Genomic DNA, 14,526 nt, shown 5'->3' with positions numbered 1-14,526 from the left:
GACGAGTGATGGTGCTGAAAATACATGAAAAATGAATCGGTCCCGATCAGGTGACAAAATCCGATCCTCCAAAAAAAGTCATATTGGGGGCCGATACCGATCAGTGTATTGGATCGGGACATCCCGAGTTAACACCTGCACATCCATTCACAAACCAACGTTCTCCGTAGCACTTCTTTTGCCAAGAAACACAAGCAGCCATAATGGTTTACGAACAGTAAATTGGTGTATACAACCACTGGTTCATCTTGTGAACCAGATTTTGAGTTGGTGAACAGGTTAAGCTTAGTCTTTAGAATTGCCATTTAACACTAAAAAACAGTGTCATCTGCATTTAAAAAACTGTCTATTTGTAGCATGCCTTCCATCATTTTTTTAATTATGTTAAATTTGATCACTTTCTGACATTTTCAATGTATCGCTTGATTGGCTTAATCTTCTCTTGGGTCAGTTTTTTCTTCTATAAACACAAACGTGTCAGCCCAACTCCCCGTGTCTGCACCCACTTTTATCTGTAACCCCAAGAAAAAAAAGGATACTACTGTTAAAAAAAACACTGAAAACTAGTCCAAAATGAAAGGACTATAATTTGCATGAGTACTGTCTCAGCGTGCATCATCCTCTTTTAGAAAAGCAGCTGGAGTACTGAGTCATTCACCCTTTTTATATCACCAGGTCACAACAAAAGTTATCTCAAGGCGCTGCAGAAATGACTTAGGGGAAATCTAAGTCAGATCGACTTGTGAAAAGTCCTCTCGTGAACTATATTTGCTTCATTTTTTTTCGTTTCAGGAATTAAAAAATGTTTTACTTGGTTAGGCAACCAAATCAGAGGCTGTTTCTAAAACCAAACCTACAACACCAGCAGTTGTACTGATTTGGTCAGATGTAGTATGTAGTTTGGGAAAAAAGAGCAAAATCTGCCAAAAATACTCAGATGTCCAATTGATTTGGAAAAATGTCTCAGTACGGCCGTATCTCAACGTCCCCCCTTAACCCTGAGCCCTTATGGACTTAACTGAGATCACCTGGGAAGTGGCTGAGTGCATAAATCTGCAAGAGCTCAAAATGGTCTAACTTGAATTGGGACAGCACTTTGCCACTTCTCACATAACCTGCATATCATCATGTAGCTCACCTGAGCAGCATTAGGAATTATTATTGAACAGTTATTAAAACGATTGAACATTCTGCCGATACACTCCTTAAGTCCAAACAGTTTTTCCACAAAACTGTAAGAACTGTAAAACAGGCAGACTTAATTCGGAATCACTCCCATTGGTTTTTAATCTCTGCGGTTCCTGTTTGCCATCTCTCTTTTTAAATTTCTGTGTAACGCATTTGTTTACCCTGTCATGTTTGTGGGCTTCCCTGGAAACCTTGTGTTTTGATGGTTTTATGTCACATTGCAATAAACTGTGGGTAATTCCCTCACACTAAGTCTGCAAACATGCTGACTTACAGAAAGGGTGAATTAAGGGCGCAGAAAGTCAGGGCAAGAGCCCTCATGCACATTACAATTTTACATTGGATTGGCTTTAAAGGGGTAGTTCAGTTTTTTTGAAGTGGGGTTGTATGAGCTCTATGTGACCACTAAGGATATTAGATACAGTAGAAATTTGTCTCCTCTCCCTCAGTAAGACACAAACTTTAATCGGTGGTGACGAGGAAATAGGCGCTAACAGGGAGAGACAGTACCAAATTCAAAGGCTATGTTCTCTGCCTACAAGAACTAAAATCAAAAAGTAATACCACAGTTTAAGAGTACGCTACATGAAATATTTTTTAAGTGCATTAAGTCTTCGGAAATATAAACATTCATGCGGACCTAACTAACTGGTCATGTATCCTTCCGTGCAGTGCTAGTGCGCTCCGTCCCCCCTCCTCCTTTCAGCTGTAGGGAATGTAAACAAGCTATGCTTCAGGCGCTGCTTGTAGCCTCGTGTAAGTTTGATCAAGTATCGTAATTCTTTTGTTTGTACTCGAAGGATTGTGAGACAGCGTAGGAAATTCAAAATGAGTGACTATGACAGCGACGATGAAGTTCCATTCACTTTGGAACCAAAAGGATACCTGCATGAACCGGAGCACACAGAAGAAGAGCTGCTACAGATGGAGACTGAAAGGAATACAGAGGAAACATCCACGGACACATCCAGTGTTGCATTAATTTATCACCAAGATCTTCATTGATGATGGCAGAGTCTGACTGGGATGTACCTTCTCCAACACATCCCAAAGATTCTCAATGGGGTTAAGGTCTGGACTCTGTGGAGGCCAATCCATGTGTGAAAATGATGTCTCCCTGAACCACTCATTCACAGTCTGAGCCCGATGAATCCTGGCATTGTCATCTTGGAATATGGCCGTGCCATCAGGGAAGAAAAACTCTATTGATGGACTAACCTGGTCATTCAGTATATTCAGGTAGTCAGCTGACCTCATTCTTTGAGCACAGACTGTTGCTGAACCCAAACCTGACGAACTGCAGCAACCCTGGATCACAGAACTGCCCCCACACAGACTTGGACAGTAGGCACTAGGCATGATGGGTGATCACTTCATCTGCCTCTCTTCTTACCCTGATGGCCCATCACTCTGGAACAGGGTCAATCTGGACTCATCAGACCACATGACGTTCTTTCATTGCTCCAGAGTTCAATCTTGATGCTCCCTAGCAAATTGAAGCCTTTTTTTATGGTAAGTCTCACTGATTACTGACTGACAGCGGTCAGATTCTACTATCATCAATGTAACATGTTATTGAAAAATTAATGCAACAGTGGGTGGAAATAAATCTTGTGACATTGTAGAAGCTTAATTGAATTCCATACCTTCTATAAAATCACAAGTGGCTTTAACAGAAGTGGTTTTTCATCAGCTTGGCTATTGTTTAACCAGAAGCCAGAAAAACGGATCCAACAGAATTCAAACGCAGTGTGTGGTACACACTACAAACTACATAGCACATTCGTAGGTCGTGTGCAGCAGACAGTTTTGAACACAGCCAGATTCTGTCTTGCTGCTGTAATGCACAGTAAGTGGAAACACTGGGTTTGTTGTTTGTGCTGCTGTTTCATCAGAGTCACTCAGGTAAAAAATTTTACTCACAGGAAGGCTTTTACCTGATTAAATGAGGGATATACATAACAATGGCTGAAGTGCAAAGCTTGATGAAAAGCCTGTGTGCTTCTTTGTGAAATTCACTTCATAATCCAGCGTGACTTTAGTGCATGGTTGATATAATCCAGCAGTAAATACACTTCTGTGAAAACAAGTGATTCATGCGATGATTCAAGTATTTAGGAAGGGGGGAGGAAGTGTGCTGACATTCCTGCGTGGAGGAAACTGTTAGACATGTCATGACATCAGTACTGACAGATTTGCATGGTTTTCTTACAAGGTATAAATCACTTAGAGGGAGGTTATTGTAACACTCTGCTTATGGCTAAATTAGAGAGTGCAGCTTTTTTAGTGACCAAACATAAAATGTGTTTTTCTCTTCATGGCAACCATCTTTACGACCTGCCATAAAATATCTCATTGATCAAGCTCTTGTTATTAGGGTGAAGGCGAACCTGCAGATTTATACCTGGTCAGGTATTTACAAGCATCAGTTGATAAGTTAGAGGAACTTGGTTGTGTCTATTTGGAGGTGAATCACTATCTGTGTTGGGATGACGCCACTCATTGGCCATGATCACACTATTCTTTTCTCCATAAGCAACCATCTATTTGACTTTACAGCCTTTCCTCCCATAAATCAGCGCACTTTCCCGCTGTGAGTGTTTAAGCTCTGGAAACATCTCTAATGCAGCAGAATAAACTGAGCACACCTCTATGATTAACAGGCAGCTCTGTGACAGACACACACTGAATAACACTTGAAATGTGGAGCTGAGCGTGCTCACATACCCCGGGGATTGTTTCAACCCGACAGCAGAGGTTTTATAGCTGGCGTGCTCACTGGCGGTGATCACAGCAGCCAACAAACGTAATTGCCAGTAATTTCAGACGGAGTGATTCACAGTAGTTGTGTCAGTACGCTTCGCTGTTTTGTTTTTAACACGCTGGACAAGTTGTGTGATGCAGACACGCTCTCACCGTGTCACTGAAGGGTGTTTCATTCAAGTATGTCTGTGAGCTGCGTGTTGACAGATTATACCAACAGCTCATCCTGAACATGGATATACTGCAGATCAAAGTGACATGATGTTTTTTTAGTTGCAAAAATTCAAATGTTTTCTCACCCCTGAAGACAGGAAAGGTTGACTCAGAGAGGCCTGATTCAGTGAACTGAGACGGCAGAGATCACAGACGACAGATAGACGAAGATCTCCTGGCTGAAAAATAAATCTCTGAGCTGATGTTTTCTTATCCTCAGCTTTTCCTACACAGACCCACGCAGGGGCTACTCCTCCCCACTTGGTTAACACGAAAAGGTCTGCTAGGTGAGGATTAGGGGGGAGAACCACTGGGTAAGACTGAGGAGAAGAGGCCTCTCTGTCTTTTTAATGATCTCTGATACTTCAACAAAAGGCCACAAAAACACCCCAAAACAATATGTTTTGATAAACTCAAGTGAAGATCTTTAGCAGGAGAACAGTCTATTGTGCAATCAGCAATAAAATCATTGTGTCAAAGTCATCACTTGTATAAAAACAGAGATGACACTTAGTCTGGCTTTGTGAATCAGTGTCATTCCAGCTCTAACTGTCATTTAAAATATCACCTGTCCTTTCACTTTGTCTGCTGTGAAAACAGCTGGAGTATGAGTACACCTAAGTTATCAAAAACTTAATAGGAAATAGAAAACTAAGCAAAAAATTTCACAATACAACACAACATTCTTCCAAAATTATAAGAGTAAAGCTCGTGTTTCTTTGGTCGATGTTTAGTTACATTTACAATGTAAACAGCCAACTGTGGTTTGTGCATTGTTCTGATGACTGGAAATGTCGAGAACCGACCCCAACGTCTTTTCATGCAAGACTTGTCCGAAATGTAACTACTGACCCAAAATACAATAATAGCAAAAATGTAATAAAACTAATTGGGAATAGTTTTTTTTTTTCCTTTTTTTAATGACATTTGAAGTCAATGTTACGTTTCAGGCCCTAACAAGGCTGAAGACTCAGTGCCTCAAGTGCCCACCAGAGGCATGATCTTCCAAGGTGAGTTTACCCCAAGCGGCACCCTCAGGTCCAAAAATATGAAGCCTTGGGGCGCAGACGGCCTAGCGGTTTAGGTCGAGCCCCATGAAGTCCAACCTGTTACCTGTGTTGCTCCCCACTCTTGCCCCCTTCCCACTCTATTCACTACCTTCCACTATATGATTAAAAGCATGAAATGCCCAAAACGTAACTCAAAAAAATAAAAATAATAATAATTAAATAAAAAAGTAAAAGAAAAACGAAGCCTATGCAGAAGTTTTCAAAAATGCAGTTCATCAAGTGTCCACCTGTGGCTGGCTCCTGAAAGACCTGAAGCCACATACACACTAAGCCAAAGAAGACAATTTTAAAAGCATAAACCAACAACAAACAAACAGAAAAAAATCACATTTTTTCAGTCGGCACACACTGAAAGTTTTTCGTTTTATTAGAAGACGAGTTTGCCCAATCAGAGGCTAAGCTACTGTGACTGACAAGCCTGGCCCCCTTTAGCTGTTAGTGGGGAAGTTCAAAGCTCGGCTCTTGAATCAGCAATTCAACAACTTCCATTATACCGGTATTATTTTTGCTAACTTGACGGAGAAGCTACTACGTGTAAAAGCTTTGTGACACGACAACTAGACGAATTAAATAACAAAATCAAAATCAGCCCATGGCCTGTAATTCACCTATACTTAATTTGATCTATAATAACAAATGGGATCTTGGAAAAATAATTAATTTTATTTTATAAGTTTTCACTTCAAAAAAGGAAGAAAAAAATGGAAAGCAAACCTTTTTTGGATTCTTAATTTCAATGAAACGAATGACAAGCTGATTTTTAAGGTCTGTGAGTGTGAGGGTTGGATTATCTTGTGGGCTGTGAAAATAAAGTGAGTTGTGCTGTTGCTTTGTTATCAGCACAACTTGCTTCACTTTGCAATAAACTGAAGTTCAGTCTTGTTCGGCTACAACAGACCAGAGTGGAGTCTGGTTTTTAGATTAAAACTTTTCATTAAGTGGGCATACACAAACTAATGGCATGTTCATGTTTGTGCAAACTTTGCGATAGTTTAGGTTTGTTGTGACATTGGCATGAGACTCACCAAAAGGTTGTTTCTGGGGTGTCCACCAAAAAGGTTGAGTTAGTGTTATTAGATTAAACTTAGTTTCAGCATCAAATGGGTGAAATTACTGAGACTTCATTCAAGTTTTACACAGTCCAGGATTAAAATCCAATTTTTTTTTCCATTATCATTTTATCACCTTTCTCTCTGTTTGTGATAACTGTACATGCATATGAAGTAAAGAATAACTGCTTCTGAATTCAAGTAGCTCATTATTGGGTGGGCTGACAGTCTCAATTTGACTGATGAAAGCTGCATGATATCTCAGCTTATCTTATTTTATCTTATCTTATCTTATCTGGTCACTTAACTCTTAAATTTCCACAATCCAAATGTCTGTGCAATTATTTCATATTCAGTCAAATAATGCAGAATTTTGATACATTCGATTTTTTTAGGATTTATTTCCCTCAAATATAACACGCACTTTGCAGAACTGTGTTTTTGCAATAAAAAGGATAAAAGCAGAGCTATAAAATCACCCTCCTGAAAGACCACAGACTGGTAATACACGCATGATAACATAGATTTGTACTCACATTAACCATTGCTTGGATTGTGGTGTGACAAATAGTGTGAACTTTTTTTTTTTTTTGGTGTGGGAGGTTTTTATTGAGGTGAGAAAATTCCATGGCCGACACCAAAAACATGCATTAACATACCTGTGCAAAGCCAAGGTTAGCGAACCCGGAGCTTACTCACTTATTAGTGCTAACTACCCCTTTGGAAATATACATCTATAATGTTTGGCACACAGACCTCTAATAACAAACGGCTAACAACCGGTCATTATGGGGGCTTGAGCAGGAGATTTACAAATCCTAGGTTCAGCGCCCTCGGACAGGTTCCCTTTGCTTGAAAATGCTTATTCTATCGAGGGCACAGCGAACTGCGTGATAAAATCTGCTGATTTATTCCCGGCGGCTGATAATTACTGGTGTCTTGTCACCTGTCAGAAATGAATGGACGGGGAGAGTCCAAGGCTGTAGTCTTCATGCTCTTTACACTGCAGCAATAAATCTGACATGTTTGTGAAGCCATAAATCACAGGCTGTGATAAAGCCTGCTCACTCGGAGCGGCCCGGCCCAAACATTTCAAACAGTTTTAGTTATAAAGGTATGCAGGAGATCAGCAGGGTTATTTAAGAGGTGTGCTAAATACACAGGCCTGAGAGGTTTCTTTACCACTTCACGGAAATAGACTTCTGCTGGCCAAAAGGAAAGAAAAGACCTGTCTTTGATGGACATTAAAAAGTGATACGAGAACGCTGGCACACTCATCAAGTTTTGCACGGTTAAGGTCTTTGCACACAGAGTTTTTTATCTTCTGAAAGTGACGCACATTAAAAAAGAAATTTGATTCCATGATATGTCAAGCATGTTTGCACACTCAATATTGCAAATTCAAAAAATAAAAAATAAAAACCAGTCTATTAAATAAATACAGGGAAACAAGTTAATCTAAATGTAGCCAATTGTTTTGTGGCAAAATGGAGATTAATGCGAGTTTTCACATTTATGTTTGTGGATTTTTTTTCGTTTGTTGTCTTTGTAAGAAAGCAAAAATGAAATGTTTAAGTGCATGCTGGCCGGCATTTTATTTCTAATTTCATATTATGTGTCCATCTAATATTTTGTGAGAGAAGGGACAGATACAATAATATACATTCTTCTTTTGTCCTTTTCATTCTTGTTTGAGATTATTTATTATTTTTGTAATGAATATACATATTTTTCATGACAGAATTAAATAAACTAAACAACTAAACTAAACTAAATTTTTGCATTTTTTTTTGCATCTGTCCAGCTCATTTCAAAGGTATTTTGACTATTCAGAGGCACCATATGCAACTTGCAACATCACATTTTAACATTTTCTGTAATTTGAAGCAATGTTTTGATGATGACTGTGTTTCCGTGTGTTTGTGTCTGTGTGTGCCTGTTTGTGTGTCTGTGTGTGTGCATGTGTGTGTGTGCACACAGGCATACCTGAAACATACTGATAGCTGCTGCCGAGGAGCTGAGGAGTTGCTTTATTACGCCAGATGGTTCCTTTTTTCTCCACTGCAAATTTTTGTAATGAATAAAAAAATAGATGCATTGGATTCAGTGTGCAAGGTGTCTGTGGGGCCTTTTTCTTTTCTTTTTTTTTTGGGGGGGGGGATTATGGATCCAAGAAATTTGTCCAAAAATAACAGATTCAATGTGCAAAGACCCTCAGCTGTGCAATACACGCACGCGCACACGCACAAGCACACACACACACACACACACACACACACACACACACACACACACACACACACACACACACACACTCATCTGTCATGTTTTTAACAGAGGTTACATTTTGACCAATGTTTGGGGCCGCTGTAGCTCAGTGGTAGAGTCAACGTCTCTCAATCAAAAAGTCAAGGGTTTGATCCCTGTTTGTCGTCCTGTCCTTGAGCAAGAACCCCAAACTGCTCTCACTGTTAGTCAGTGGTGTGTGGATAGATTTGAGTGTGTTCAATAAAACTGATGGTTCCCTATCATAGGAGTTTATTACATCAGTGTGTAAGAGTGGTGTGGATGGGTGACAAAGACTAGAAGTGAATAAGCGCTTTGAGTGTTAGAAAGACTAGAAAAGCACTCTGTAAGCACTGGTCCATTCAGCATTACCGTTTCATTTTAGAGAAAATCCTGCACTGAGAGCAGCTCGACATTGTTTCAGTGAGGATTGGGTTTTGATGCATCACATTTTGTTTTGATGAAACTGTTAAAATCAAAGGTGGTTGAGTCATAAGTGAAGGGTGATTTAGCTTTGTGTTGTCTTCGTTATATTTTATATGCTATCAAAAAAGTTTTAAATAGAACTTAATTCTTTTCTTAAATCAAATTAAAGTTTTTAAGAATGCCTGTATCATATTGACAAACTTAGGACATATCTCCCCTTAAACTTGTCTGTGTCTCCTGTGACAATTTCATCCCTGATTTTGGATTTGTGTATTGGTCATTGTTGGATCATCTTAACTGATATTTTTCTTTTCATTGTATGAAAATGTTTGAGATCAAATCTCAACACTGCAAAAACAGAAATCCAAGATAGTGTTTGAAGGTGATTCTTATTTGAATTTTTTTTTATTTAAAAAAAATGTAGTATGAGACTTAACACAAGCCGCATTAACCCAACATGTCCAGAAAACATTGTTTTTCAAGACATTAAGAGAGAAAATCGTTGCCTGTATTGCTTTCAAAGAGTGAAATAAATTCTTCATGAAATAATAATTTCTTTAACAAGAAACAAAAGGGGCACATTTTCTAACCCCAGGTAGATTTTTTTATATACTCCATACAAACAATTCAGACATCACTTTTGTCTTTTAATATCATTTGAATTTGGCTCATATGAAGTCTAATAAGAATTTTTACTAAAAATGAGATAAACACTTGCTGGGAGTTCAGTTTTGCAGTACTGCAATATGCCTAAGTGTTTCTTTATAAGCCTGTTGGTCATTCCAGGTAAAGGGTAACAAACAACCCTTTGTCATATTAGCATTTCATGTATTTTTTTTCTTACTGTTTTAAGGCTTACAATGATTGGTCATTGGTAAATTTCTGGTTGTTTTTTCTCCGGAGGTTTCCACGTCTGCTTGTAAGCGCACTTTGTGTGAGGATAAGTTTCTGTGCATTTAAGACAACGTACGATAATGTTTCTTCTCTTTTGGCTAATGAAAACAGATTCTTGTAGATTTAAAGAAGCATTTCACTAGGATTCATTATAGTTTATTTGCCCAGAACTTTTGATGCCGGGGCACAAGGGGTTTCCTTTGGATAGCATAAAAACAGTGAGTTTATTATTCCTGTGTTTTTCTTTTTCACCACTGACTGTACAAAGAGTCAATGTTGTCTCTGCTCTTGCTGCTACAGAAATGGAAAACAGTGAAACCACTGTGTGGAGGAGAAATCAGAAGATGCTCACAACTCTGTCACAGTTAGAGCAAAGAGATCCGACGGTTTGAGAAGATGGTTCCTCCTTGGGAAACTGCAAAGAATATGAGTGTGTCATCGTCTAGGGGACACAATATCATTAAAATAACTTTTTAAAAAAAGGAACAAGGTGAAAAAAGGTACTGGAAGGCTGTGGTCTTTGGCCCTCAGGTGTCACTGCACTCAGTGGTGGAAATCACAGCATGAGCTCAAAATCCTGCATGCACAGTGCAGGATAAAACTGCACAAAGAGTAAAACAGGAAAAAACAGAGCATCCCAGCTTTTTGTGGATTTGGGTTGTTGATCAGAATTGAGGGCAAACAAAAAGACGTGCTTGCTTCCATGTCACATTAAAAGCATCAAATAAGACTGGTTTATAAAGTTTAGCAAGACTTTAAGTTACTGTTCTTCTTCTCTGTCTCATGTACCGTGGAGGGATTTGTTCAAACTCAGTGACTGCTTCACATGTGGGTGTATGCCTGAGGAAATCTTTTTTTTTTTTTTTTAAATAGGAAAATATACCTACTCAGTCCTGCTGATCCCACAGGTAAAGTCTGCTCCCATAGTTCCCACCTCAGATCAATAGTTGTGTCTGGTGAGGCTGAGGCTGTGGGCTGTAATTGTCTTAGAGGTTGGCGTCTAAGAGCTGCAGCACGGACAATAAAACCACGAGGGCAGGAAGGAAGCAATGCTCCTCAACGACCCCCAGTTCACTGTCTGAGCGGCCTACCCTTTACTTACCTGACCCATTGCACTTGGCCAGAAGCCTAGCTAAAGGTCAGTGCAGTCGCCTTTCACTGTCCAGTATGATGTCTCACGCTAAGGTCTGTCATGTGGATGGGGATGCAGATCTTTACTCTCTGTTTTTTCATTGTCAGTCCAGAGGAACAGGGACCCAGTAACTAAAACACAGGAGAGTCTGTTTTTCTCTGTATCTTAGTGGACCTGTCACAAAATGACACGCCACTCATAACTCTACAAGATCAATGAGAGCGTCTCTGAGATAAACAGCAGTACTTTATGAAGATAAAATAAAAAAGACATCTTTCTGCCTGTAGAATATTGACAGTCCTGTGAGCAGACATTGCAGGTTCTAATTGTAAAATATTTGCCCCTGTTTTTTGCTTCTCTTTGAAGTGTCGGCCTCGCTCCACTCTTGTCCTCAGGTGCTGCCCAGGCCTGATTTATGAGCACGGTTCCAGGGAGGCTACTCTAAATTACATGGCCCTTAAACCTGAGCACAGGGAGACAGAGAGACAGACAGACAGAAAGACAGACAGACAGAGGGAACTGCCTGCAAGATAAATCCAAACCACTCTAGATGCATAGGTTCCTCTTCGCACACTTTAGAGAGTGGAATGTGTTGGGCATATGAGATCACTCTGATACCAATCAATATGTGAAATTAGCCTGGGACTGATTCACAATCCAGTCAAATTAATGTCTCTGAAGGAGTGTTTTGGTTAAAAAGTTGGAGGTGCACAGGCTGCTCCTCAGTGGATAAAGCATGAACAGAGGAGAAAATCCTCAATGCTGGGGCCTGGGGCCAGGTTTGAACCTGGGCCTTTTGATGCATGTCCTCCACTTCCCAGTGTCCAACTCTGCTAACTGTCTCATCCTCTGAAGGCATGGAAAGCCCCAACAGATAATGAGAAAAACCAAGGAAAGCATGACTGTGGTCAGGGATAGAAAGGAAATTGAGAACAAGTTGGAATCACAGGATTTGGATAAAGTGAGATGCAAAAGTAGAGAATTTATGTTTTCAGTCTAATCTGGAATTTATTTGCGGCATTAATGTAGAAGTCTGGCCTGATCATTTCTGTGCAAGAACACTGAAGATGCGCCATATTTGGAAGATGGTCAAAGCCTTTGGCTCCTTCAAGTTAAAAAAAAGCAAAGGCAGATGATTTTTCTCGATAGTGCCAATAAATTCCCTGCCGGAAGAGTTTCAACATTTATGTCAACGTCAGCTGCTCTATCAAATCAACAAGTTTTACCTGTTGGCTGCAGACAATGACGTCACGCACTCTCATCTGTCTGGTCTTTATATGTCTTTAATGTGACTTTGGTGACATTGCGCCTGTCATGCTTCGTTCCAGTAATGGACCGGCTAAGTGGATGCTCTTGTCTGACTGTTATTTGTTCCCGTCTACTTAAAGAGAAGCTAATCTGGATGCAAAGACGGTAGCGTGAAAAGTATAAAGCTGACAAGCCTGTTCCGGGAGTGTAGGATCAGATTGTACGGTCGTGTTAAATGTGATGAATCATGGAGGATAAAGAAAGTTTTTGTAATGTAGAGATGCCGGACTAAGTATCTGTTCTTCATTTTTACCCTCTTTCCACAGCTTTGTGGAAAGTGTGAGTCTAAAACACGTAGCTGACGTCAGGGATGACAGGACTGTTATATGAGTTGAAAACAACCAAATCAAATCTTCTGCAAAGGTGTGAAAGGAAGTGTGAAGTTAATTACTATCTGGAATAATGAGTATGTTTTGTGTATACTCCACACACACACACTTACACACTCACTCACACAAAGTGTTGAAACCCTCCTGGAAGATCCTGTGAGGGATGTGAGGGAGAGTCAGAGGAGGAGGAGGCGGTGACAGTGCCATTTGCCTGCAGGGCGCTCATAAACCCGCAGAGGCAGAGAGAGTGCATCATTCCTCACAGGTGACTGTACCATGTGACTTCAAGAGCTTTAAAAAGCAGGCAGACCTGTCCTGCTCAGGTACAAGTAATCACAAGGCAGCAGAGGAGACGCAGGAGGAGAATACCTGGGCTGTCGGCACAGCAGCACACACCGACAGCCCCTCGAAACAACGCAAGGAGAGCGCGGCTGGTCGCGGTGCAAGTCTGCAAGACTTGCCTTGCTCAGAGTGAATCTTCAGGAGCACAGGAAGTTCAGGGTTCCTCATCAAGACTCTTCACTACAGCTACAGAAGACACTTAACTTGTCTTATTGACTTGTTTGGCATCTGCTTTACTTCCACGATGAGCTGCAGCAGTGTTACAGGATCAGAGTTCTCAGAGGAGGAGCTGGATCTCGGTGTGCTTGATCAGGAAGAGGATGATTCAAGTCCAAAAGCGTCTTTTCAGGACTGTGAGAGCTCCAACAGCAGCCCGAGTGACCCAGAGGAAGGCCAGACCAAGAAACGCAACAGGCCCGTTCGCTCCAAGGCAAGAAGAATGGCTGCCAACGTCCGCGAGCGAAAACGCATCTTGGACTACAACCAAGCCTTCAACGCTCTGCGAGTGGCTCTGAACCACGACCTTAGTGGGAAACGACTCTCAAAGATTGCCACCCTGCAGAGAGCCATCAACCGGATCTCTGCTCTGTCCGTGTTCCTAAACACTAATCCTCCAAACAAGCCTTGCACACACCGCGAGTGCAACAGGTCGTCAGTGGGTCCTGCAGGGATAGGAGCCTCCAGACTGGAGCAGAGCAGAGTGACAGTCCCTCCTCGCCTGGAGCATCAGAGCTACGTCCCCTGGCACGCCTCCATCTCGCACCAGATGCAGCCACAGCAAGGCACCAACATGCACCGACTGCCCGCTGAGACTCACCTCTACATGGACAACACGGCGTCCTCCTGTCCTCCATCCCCTCACTACCCCTGTTACCCCACCGAGGGACAGATTTACGCCTCACACGGACACTGTAGCAGCCCACATGACCACCCGCCCAGCCCTCTCAGGTACCCGCAGGTGGGGGAGGGGTTGGGGTACCAGCCGGGGATGTGGGCCTCTTGCACTCAGAGGTATATGGACACGTTTGTGGAGCCTGCTCAGGCTCTGGGGCTGCCCTGGCAGGTGAGCTACCTGCAGGAGCCGGAGCACAGCCTCCCTCTGTGTGCAGACATACTGTGACATCAACACTGTGAGGCTTGAAGACCCCAAAGGACTGTTTCATGATCTCAGGAAGAACACGACAACTCAGTATTAGATTTTCAGAGCATGGTTGTGTTATCATCACGTTTGTATAAGTACAACAACTACAATCCAAACTGCAGAATGCTGTACATATTAAAAACAGTATATTTTGCATTTCAAAAAAATGTTTCATAATTGTGCTCCAATTGCAAACCAGAAAATCTGCAAGAGCTAAAACAGCTGAACCTGAGCTACATGTCTTTGTAAGTTGATCCAAACTCAGAGTATTGCGTTGTTTATGTATTTATTGTTTATACTGTGTAAAACCCGATTTGTAAAGTTGTAAAAGTTTGTACATGGTTTTCTAAACTACAGGATTAAATGTTAAAATAACATGAGATCT

General features: G+C 41.2%; 1 protein-coding gene across 1 annotated transcript; it reads left to right on the top strand.

The window, feature by feature from the left end:
* Nucleotides 1-13,231: 13,231 nt before the first annotated feature.
* On the top strand, nt 13,232-14,120 carry bhlha9 (basic helix-loop-helix family, member a9). The gene has a single exon (XM_074673089.1). It carries the CDS (start codon nt 13,245-13,247, stop codon nt 14,118-14,120), a length of 876 nt encoding a protein of 291 aa, XP_074529190.1. The 5' UTR covers nt 13,232-13,244.
* Nucleotides 14,121-14,526: the final 406 nt, after the last annotated feature.

Source organism: Halichoeres trimaculatus, unplaced genomic scaffold, assembly GCF_033239565.1.
Source record: "Halichoeres trimaculatus isolate MK-OKI-2021-1 unplaced genomic scaffold, fHalTri1.1 fHalTri1_scaffold_6, whole genome shotgun sequence".
Taxonomy (NCBI): domain Eukaryota; kingdom Metazoa; phylum Chordata; class Actinopteri; order Labriformes; family Labridae; genus Halichoeres; species Halichoeres trimaculatus.
This window is presented reverse-complemented; position numbering and strand designations above follow the sequence as displayed.

What these genes read in the sequence shown, in the direction of transcription:
- bhlha9 (XM_074673089.1), top strand. Translation starts at nt 13,245, where the DNA reads ATGAGCTGCAGCAGTGTTACAGGATCAGAGTTCTCAGAGGAGGAGCTG.